Source organism: Otolemur garnettii, unplaced genomic scaffold, assembly GCF_000181295.1.
Source record: "Otolemur garnettii isolate 467f Iridium unplaced genomic scaffold, OtoGar3 scaffold00096, whole genome shotgun sequence".
Classification (NCBI taxonomy): domain Eukaryota; kingdom Metazoa; phylum Chordata; class Mammalia; order Primates; family Galagidae; genus Otolemur; species Otolemur garnettii.
The window spans coordinates 361,929-371,914 of record NW_003852491.1 but is presented as its reverse complement, the minus strand read 5'-3'; the positions used below and the strand labels follow the sequence as shown (position 1 = coordinate 371,914).

Sequence of the window (9,986 nt, the reverse complement as noted above, 5' to 3'; positions counted from 1 at the left end):
GGGTCCGGGCTGGGGATTCGAACCCGCCACCTTAGGTGTAGGTGGCTGGTGCCTTAGCCAGTTGAGCTATAGGCGCCGAGCCTAAACTTTTTTTTTTGAGACAGAGCCTCAAGCTGTCACTCTGGCCTCAACCTGTCACCCTCTTCTTACAGTGGCATCATAGCTCACAGCAAATCCAATTCCTGGGCTCAAGTGATTCTCCTACCTCAGACTCCCAAGTAGCTGGGACTACAGGTGCCCACTACAACGCCTGGCTATTTTTTGGTTTTAGTTGTCATTGCTGTTTGGCAGGCCCGGGCTGGATTCGAACCTGCCAGCTCTGGTGGATGTGGCTGGTACCTTAGCCGCTTGAGCTACAAGCGCTGAGCCAACAGTCAATAACAATGGTTATGTCTGTAAGGTAGATGTGGAGGAGGGAGCTTTACATTTTCTATATTCTTGTTCTGTTTGTGTTTAACTACATTGGTAAAATATGTAGGGCATGAGGTGGCCAAAAGCTTTGTATGTGGATTAATTTTTTTCACCCTAAAGCAATTAACAGGGAAAATATTTTCTTTAGTTCTTCAGTTGATTTTGCATTTCCCGTAGAGAACAAAGCAATGTAAAACAAGAGTTTTCATTTTTTTATTTAAGAAAATACCTGAATTTTCTTCAACAACTAATATTAAATATTTAAACACATGAGAAAGACTTCCAGAGACAGAACACAGTATTTATTTCACTGATTTGCCCTGACAGATAATGAATGGGGATTGATTTAATAACAACCAAATACATTGGCAATATTTATACTAAAGTGCCATAAAACAGCTAATTAGGGATAACCGCATCTAAAATGACAGCAAATTCTTGAGTCCATTCCTGTTAGTAGAAATAATTAAAACTATGTTGGCAAGGCCAAGTCTTTGCAAAACATACCAAATGTACGGCTTCAAGATAGCAGAGAACCCACAAGCTTGAAGCAACCTCCAGGGAATTCTCTCAGGATCAACACTGTGCTTGCATCATCCTGGTCCTCCTGTGGAAGCATCAATGCTAGAGCACTGTGAGTTCAGTAGTAAAGAATCTTGAGTCCACAGGGAAATCCTAAGGTCAATGAAACTGGCATATTATACAGTCAAATACTTACCAAGAAAGTGATCATACTTATAAAGATGATTTAGGCAAGCCTCTGCCTTCAGGAACAATTCTACTGGCATAATTCTGGTAGATACATGACTGGGTCTTTCAAATCTCCATGATAAATGGTTTCATAATTTTCTTTTCTAACCTAGCCCCAAATTTAATTTTGGTAATTCAATTCAATGTGTAAAAGCATTGTGCCAGGTCTCTAAGGAATACAATATGAAAAAGCTATATTCCTTACATTCATAAGTTTATAATCTATCTAGTTATAAAGAAGGATTTAATAATGATAATAGCAGCAACTAACATTTGAATGCTTACTCTGAGCTAGATACTTTATCTCATTTACATCAACAATAACCCTATAAGGTAAGTACTATTATTGGCCCTCTTCTATAGATGAAAAATACCAAGGTTCACAGATTTACTATGGGTCATATAGAACTATGAAATTTGAGATTTGAATCCAGGTGGTCTACTCTTCTCTAGTAAGTTCTCTTACAGAGGTATAAGCAGAGATACAGAGATACAAAGCACAAAAGATTATTTTCAAATACGGGAGGGACTAGGAAAAATCAGGAGGAGGTGGTAGTAGACACAACAAGGGCAGGGAGTAGGCATGGTGAGAATGGAGGATAGGCTGGTTGCCAGTAAAAGGTGAAGAGAGAGAGAGTGGTGGGAAATAAGACTGAAAAGACAGTCAGAAGCCAGATCATGAAGGGTTTTCAGAGCCATGCTAAAGGAGTTTGGCCTTCATTCCACAGGCAGTGAGAATAACAGAAACATGAATAAGGGAATTATATACTTTCTTTTGTGGTCAAACTATTTTGGCAGAATTGATTTGAATGAAGTAAATGGGATCAGTTGCAGGAAGACTGGTTCAATGGCGACAGGCTATGAACATCTGTCCTAGGTCCAAGGCCTGTCTGTCAAAGACATTGCTTCCTATGTTGAGTGCTCTGATGAGAGCTAGTTGTGTGACTCTGGAATAGTGAATAATCCTTTCAGAGGCCATTTATCTGAAAAACGAGAACACAGGAAAAACTCTTTTTCATTTCACCCAGCTCTAAAATTTTGAGTCTTATGAAAATCTCTTTCTGAAATTTAATCTTGGGTGGTCTTAGTTTATCTCTGAAATCAGAAATGATTTGTAAAAACTTTGAATATGCTTCAAAATACCATCCCACAGTGTTTTCTTATCCTGGGAAAAGAACCAACCCCCCTCCCCCAAATAATACATTAGGCTTGCTATCTTTAATATCACTTATAAATAACTACCGTTATTTTTGTTGCTGGGTAACTGTGACCCAGAAGAGTTGACTTTGCATAAAAGGAACCCAGAGTCATCTAGTCTTGGTATTTTTCCTATAATCTTCTTATAGTGGCTAAAAGAGAGCTGATGGAAGACTAAGTCAAAATAAGGTATTTTTGAACCCATGCTATTGTTTTTTAAAGTCTCTCTCTTGCCTTTTCCTAAGGTATTACCAAAGAGAAAGAAAAAGTGTTATCACCCACTCTTAGAATTTTAGAGTCTACCATTTATAGACTATGTCTACCATTTATAATTTCCAACTGGAAAGACCTATTCATTGATAATTTATAAAAAATAACCCTTCAAGTATCTCTAACCTATGTTATAAATCAGGATAAGATTTAGATGGGGACCAGCTTCTTCTAGTGCGCCTGAAACATTCCCAGTAATAGCATTAAAAGTCCCACGTCCTGGGAAAACCCTCAGTCTTACGCAAACCAGGATGATTAGTCACTCTATGAAGATGCTCTTCAGTCCTAGAACCCAAGAACACCCAAATCCTACCATGTTTTAATCCTCCATCTCCCTCAAATGGCCATATAAAGAAGAAACAGCATCAAAGGGTGACTATCTTATTATTAGTTATTATTAGGCTGAACTAACCCTGACACCCCCCGAGAGAGCTATAGTCAAGCTGTAAAGAGGCATGTGGAATAGTCTAAAGGCCAAGGGCTGCTGTATTGCTCATGTTTTAACATCTTAAAAGCTAAGATTTTGGGGCCTGCAGTAAAGTAGAAACAGAGGACTGAAGCAAATACGGACTTAGGTTTATATGCAAGGGTTTGGCCTTGGGGGCTTGGCTTGGTTTCTCATGGAAACATGATGCAGCAGAGAGCCACATATATGTGACCTATTTCTGAGTGACTCTTCTTATTGGTGAACATGGCCCAATTCATGTCCTGGAATTTTAACAGCATTTCTTCCCTAGGGGTAGGCTAGGAGTGGGAATGGAAGAAGATAAGGGAGGACTACCCGCTCCCCCAAATGCTAACAAAACCAATCCAAGAGACATGGAAGTATCACGGTGTGAAACGTGTGAAACCTCTATAAGAAATCACTTTTTAAAGTGAAGCTTATTTCAAAGTAATAGAAGCCTTTTTAGTTTCTTTAGTAGACAATTTATTTTGATAAACTTGCTCAATAACAAAAATACAAGTGAAGAAAATTATGTTCATTTTATACAGTTGTATTAACAATTTGTTTTGAAATTATTAATTGAAAAATGTTATAACCAATTAGAAAACAATTCTTAATAAAGTTTGGGATAATATACAGACCTTGATCACAAACTTCAAAATCTCTGGAGGGGCAATACAACTAAAAGTCCTAAGTAGGGAATCTTACCTACAAAGGCCACTTTTTTCCTTCACATATTTTTATCCTTCAAAAATTTTCTAAAGACAGCTTACTACTTTGAATTCTGAATGTAAATTTAATTTTTTAAAGAAGATCAAGTGGGTTGATAAAACAGTTACTACAATCAGAGTAACTTGTGGCTAGTAGTCTTTTAATAAAGACAAAATAAATGCAACATGTTCTTCCCATGAAGTTCACGATGCAAAATTATAGCTAATGATGTGTCCAAAGTTAGTTTCCAATACTTTTTCAGGGCCTTTCCTCTAAATTAACAGATTGTTTGTCATCAAACACTATTTATTATTTCACCTAATAGATTAAACAGTGAATTCACAGAACATCAAATGGGAATATCAAAGCTTTAGCAAAAGGGTAAAAACCAATAAAGTGTTTTGGTCATCTAGAACATTAAGAAGAAAAAAAAGAGCCATCCTTCAAAAACAAAACAAATGAGACAGAAAATATGTTTATAAGAGTTGGAAGAGTCAGAAAAATTACATACATACATTAACAACATAGAACATGGATTACCTTTGGAAAGAATCATACTGAAATGTTTGCTTTTAATGAATTAAAGATTTTTTATGTTTACAGATGTTTAGGCATGTTCAATAGGAGCTTCCAAAAATTTGAAACTAATTCAGTCTTGTGCAAATAAAACCTAAAAATAGTATTCAGCAGATTTTACAGTGATATTCTTAGGTATGAGAAGAATGCACACACTCTAAAAACAATGTAACAGATAGAAGTTTGACAAATGATTGCACCATAAAACAGTGTTTTATATACAGTTTATAAGATATGACTTCCTGCTATAAATTAATACTGTACTATAATAGTACTTATTATAGTGACCTTTTAAAAAGCAACTGTTGACAGTTGTCTATCTTTTCACTTACAGGATTTATAGAAATTTATATGAATGAGTCCATTTCAAATGTTTGGTCTGGAAGCGTATAAATACTTGACTTCACATACTATTTGATGGGTTTTAATCCTGGGTTAGAGTGCTGACTGGCTGGAGGAAGTTTTCCCCAGGGCAGCCCTTTAATGCACTGGCCGCCAGTATAATGATGACATTAAAGACAATTTAATGTTTGGGTAATAGATACAAATAAAACCTTAAGTTTTGTACCTTTAAATGCAATACCACTGTAAGTGAAAGAAGTAAACAGTGGGGAAATTCTTAGCAGCTGAGAAACTTTCTCTCCCCATGCTCATGATCCAGTTAAAGATATTTTGAGAAACTATTTACAATACAATCCATCTTTTGGAAGAGAAAAGCTCTTGGTCATATTATAAATTAATTTGAACCATACTTTGCTAACACTTTATCTCAGTGGTATAACTGTGACAACCAAAGCTTTCCTTCAAAGTGATCCATCTGACTGAGGACCAATCAAATCACAATGGGAACTGCAATCCCAAATGTCCATAGTACATGCCCAGTGGTATTCTTAAAATCAACTAGACATCATAATACTTGGGGAAAAATAGTCTCCTTTAGGATTGGTTTCTTTTACCCTGGGAAGGAAGAGTATGACATTCCCACAGAATACTCAAGGAATGCACCACAGTGGTGGTCCACCTCTTCCCCTGACTCTCGAGAAAGCTGAAACACTGGGGTTTTCTTTCACAATAAAATACTGCTGAATTAACAGTAAGATATAAGAATGCCAAACAAGCCAGTGTGAAACACATCAAGCTCCTCCATTTTATACTTTGAATATTTGCAGAGGTAGCCCCATCTCTGAAGTAATGATTTTATAATTTACAATCTAGCTTTTAAAAAAACAGTGCATTTATTTCTGCTTGTATGAAGCATGGGCTACACAGGCCTCTAACTCTACTGACAGGGACATTTGGGTCACCATTTCACTATAAAGGGAAAAAACTCGGCTCCACTGCCATGAAACACACTCCTGTCCTACATTTCAAACAGGAGATTATCTATAGTGTCCGCCAGGAAAAACAATTAAGCATTGATATGAAGGCATGGAAATGTGGAGAAGAGAAATACTGTATTTTTAAAACTGTGAGTTCAAAGGTTAGCTGCAATGCTTATTTTAGGAAAAAACTTAAAGCTGTGGGTTTAGTACAGCCCTTTAAAATTAACTCCAAAAATGTTAGCAAACAAAGGCATATAGCATATAAAGAAAATATTGTATTGCTCAGGTTTTTGGTAAAGATATCAGTAATGCTTATGGATGAAAAACATAAATTTAATTTTTATGGCAGAGTGAAATTAGTGTTATAACTAGCCAAAACAGCCAGATATTTACTAGTGAATTTGTATTTATGCAAAGTTGTGTGTTTGAAAATATAAAATGCATTATTAATGTAACAGACCAAGCCAGTAGAAAAGGAATCTTTGTACAATAGACAATAGTTGCCAATAATTTAAGTAGTGTCAGATTCCCCAAATTATAAGGTTTGACATGATCTTACCTTCTACTATCATATATAAATAAATTAATCCTACAAAGACTTTTTAGCTTAACTTAAAATTGCACCTAGAAAGGTATGGGATTATTTGTACCTATTACAAAAACCTGTTAAAATCAAGGGCTGCTACAAAGAATGAGGTAAACTGAAGACTCTCTCCACTATGCAGCCTTCAGATAAATGGCTTTTTTTCTATTGAGTTCTAGGTTTGCACACCACAGTGTTTTGCTAGCAAAGCATTCAGAATTCTCTTCCAGGAACTGTTTGCATGTGTGCATATATAAATTTACACACACATACACACGCACGCACACATATATACACACTGTATACTGCATCAGCAAAATATATATATTATATATATATATTTATATAAATATAAGGAAGATTTCCCCCACCCACCCACCCCAAACATGTCTCTTAGTGTTTTTTTGTTTTTTATACACAGAGAACAGGGAATTTCAGAAATTTTTACATACATTTTAGCAAACAAGTTTTGATCTATTGGCTTCTTGGTGCAATAATCCAACGGCAATCCATTCTGGTGCCGAAGGCTCACACCGTTACAAGGACGTTGTGAAAACTTAATTTCTTAGGAGGTGAGGCCAGCCCCACATGAACTTCTCTTGCATCCCTCTGGTCCACCATGATTCATAAATACTTAGACTTTTTTTTCCCCTCAAATGAATCATTAGATTGACATTAAAAATGGAACAACAGAGTCACAAAGGGCCACATGCTTTTCAGTATAAAGCATTCTCCTTCACTAGGTTGCTATCACAGTGCAGACCTGACTGCCTGAATATGCTCAGGAGATTTAGTCAATATTGTCTGTATTTGGTTATGGAAAAGGCTCACCTTTTTTTTTTTTTTAATCCAAAGTGCATAGTGAGAACAAATCAAAGCAACTTTTTTTTCCTTTTCAGCATCAGTTTCATCTAAGTATCTTCCTATGAGAAGACTACTCAGATACCTTGCCTTTATCCTCCCCACCCTCCAAAAATAAAAAAATAAAATAAAATAAAAAATAATAAGAGAGTCAAGCAATTTAAACATTCATCAGCCTGGTAAACAAACTTTGCCAGCAAATAGAAGTCCTACTATTGTAAAGAAAATTGATAAGACAAAAAGTACATATGATGACCCAACTACTGTGTTGTTGGGTAATTTATAAGGTTGACCTCCGACTTCATTGATGTAAAATCCTATTGGGAATATTAGGGCAGCCATACAGAAAAGGATCACTGTAAAACAAACCAAAACACAACGTTAGTAAACATGGTTTGGTGATTAAAAACAATGAAAATTTGCCACAAAGTAAGTTTATAAGAAGGGGTGTGGATTGATAACATGGTCAAACCTGTTAAAACATGGACTACTTGTCAAAAGATTTGCTTATATAACAGGTCACATAATATCCTTATCGTCCAACAATTAAATACAGTAAAAGCCAAGTTAGCCTTTTATACAAATTTTAGGACAATTTTAAATATAAAGATTAAGAAAGGTCTTTTCCAAAACTAAAGTACTCACATATACTATTCCTAATCATTTAGAATAGTAATTGGGTCACTGGCCAGAGTCAGACAGGGGCTAACTTTTGGCTGTACTACTTACTAGCTGTGTAATCTTAGGCCTCTGTTTCCCTTCAGAAAGTGGGAAAATACTAGAAGGATACGTAAAGTAGGATCAAGTCCCCAACACAGTGACAGTTAAGTGGTGAATAAGAGTTGCATACTATTATCATTATAGTTACTATTCTGCCACTTCTTTATTCCTCTCCATATTAGTTAGAAGGAATTAGAGACAAGGTTCAGACAAATAAATATCATTTATCTTACTTTGATTTAAAATCATCTAGAAGAAAGAACTTCAAATCTCTAGGATGATTAGTAAATTGTCAGAGTGGTTATCATGGAGAATATTAAAAAAAAATCTGTCAGGTTTCTGCATACACTGAGAGGTTGAAGTGGGGAAGGGTAGGAAATCTTTGAGTTTTGTATATATACACAGTTAAATATAATATTTGTTCAAAAGTTTCTAAAAAGAAATAGAGAAAACATCGTGTCTGGTTAAAAGTAATTCCACGGGCCAGTTGCAGTGGCTCATGCCTATAATCCTAGCACCCTGGGAGGCTAAGGCAGGAGGATCGCCTGAGTTCAGGAGTTCAAGACCAGCCTAAGCAAGATTGAGACCTCAGCTCTACTAAAAACAGAAAAAATAGCCAGGCATTATGGCATATGCCTATAGTCCTAGCTACTCAGGAGGCTGAGCCAAGGGGAGTTTGAGTTTGCTGTGAGGTATGATGCCATGGTACTCTACCCAGGGCAACAGAGTAAGACTCTGTCTCAAAAATAAAAAAAAGAAAGTAAATCCACAGACCAATGTTTCAGCGGTGTGCTCCCCATGCTACCAAAGAAATGTTCTTTTTAATGAATAAAAATTACCTACAGATAGTGTAGCTTTTTTAAGAAAATATTTTTGGTGTTTGAAAGCATATTAGCCAAATGTTCATAATCCTTCAAATTTCTTTGGAGGCAGAAACATTTCTGCACTATAAGGTTAAGACAGATGACTAGACACTATACAAGAAGAGTTGAACCTTTCCTTTATGAATTGTCTTCACCTTACTGAAGTGCAGTAATGTTTCTTACTGAAGGAGAAACCTCTTCCAAGTTAAACCTATGCCCAGGAATACTGATAGAGCCCTGGGTAAATGTATCAAATGACACTTATGTTTACTTTTTTTAAAGACTGAGTCTCACTTTGTCACCCCTGGTAGGGTGCTGTGACATAACAGCTCACAGCAACTTCAGACTTTTGGGTTCAAGAGATTCTCTTGCCTCAGTCTCTTGAGTAATTGGGACTACAGGCACTGCCACAATGCCCTGCTATTTTTAGAGATGGGTATCACTCTGGCTCAGGCTGGTCTCGAACCTGTGAGCTCAGGTGATCCACCTGCCTTGGCTTCCCAGAGTGCTAAGATTACAGGTGTGAGCCACCATGCCTGGCCCCTTATTTTTACTTTTTGTTGTTATTAATTAACAAAATCTAATATGAGAGTCTTTGTTTGTTTGGTTTTTGAGACCGAGTGTCACCTTGTCCCCTTTGGTAGAGTGCTATGGCATCACAGCTTACCGCAAACTCAAACTCTTAGGCTCAAGTGATTCTCTTGCCTCAGTCTCCGAAATAGCTGAAACTACAGGCGCTGGAGACAATGTCCAGCTATTTTTAGAGAAAGGGGTCTCGCTCTGGCTCAGGCTGGTCTCAAACCTGTGAGCTCAGGCAATCCACCTGCCTTGGCCTTCCAGAGGGCTAGGATTATAGGTGTGAGCCACTGCACCCAGCCCAGAATTTTTCTCTTAATGTTGACTAATCTCAAGAAACAAATAATTTACAAGTGCTTTAAAGATGTGTAGATCTTAAATTTGTATACTTTGTTAAGTGATGTGCCAATTTTATTCCTATTATTTCCTATTTTCCACTGCAAAATAAACTTATTTTTTATAATAAAGCTTTTAGTGAGTATAGTTAGAATATAATATTTTTAAGAGTTACATATTTTACAAATTGGTTAGAAAAAGAGTAATCAAATTTTAAGGGAGCAATAAAGTCCTCTTCAACCTAACTTAGGTTTTTTTTTTTGGAAACACAGTCTCAAGCTGTAGCCCTGGATAGAGTACCGTGGCATTACAGCTCATAGCGACCTCAAACTCTTGGGCTCAAGCTTTTTTTTTTTTTTTTTTTT

General features: G+C 36.4%; 1 protein-coding gene across 1 annotated transcript in view; it reads right to left on the bottom strand.

The window, feature by feature from the left end:
* Positions 1-6,679: 6,679 nt before the first annotated feature.
* Positions 6,680-9,986, bottom strand: part of CUNH16orf52 (chromosome unknown C16orf52 homolog) — a 74,615-nt gene continuing 71,308 nt past the window's right edge. Inside the window, exon 3 of the mRNA XM_003795711.3 lies at positions 6,680-7,482. Coding sequence (XP_003795759.1) covers positions 7,298-7,482 — 185 coding nt within the window. The 3' untranslated portion in view covers positions 6,680-7,297. The remainder of the gene's footprint in view (positions 7,483-9,986) is intronic.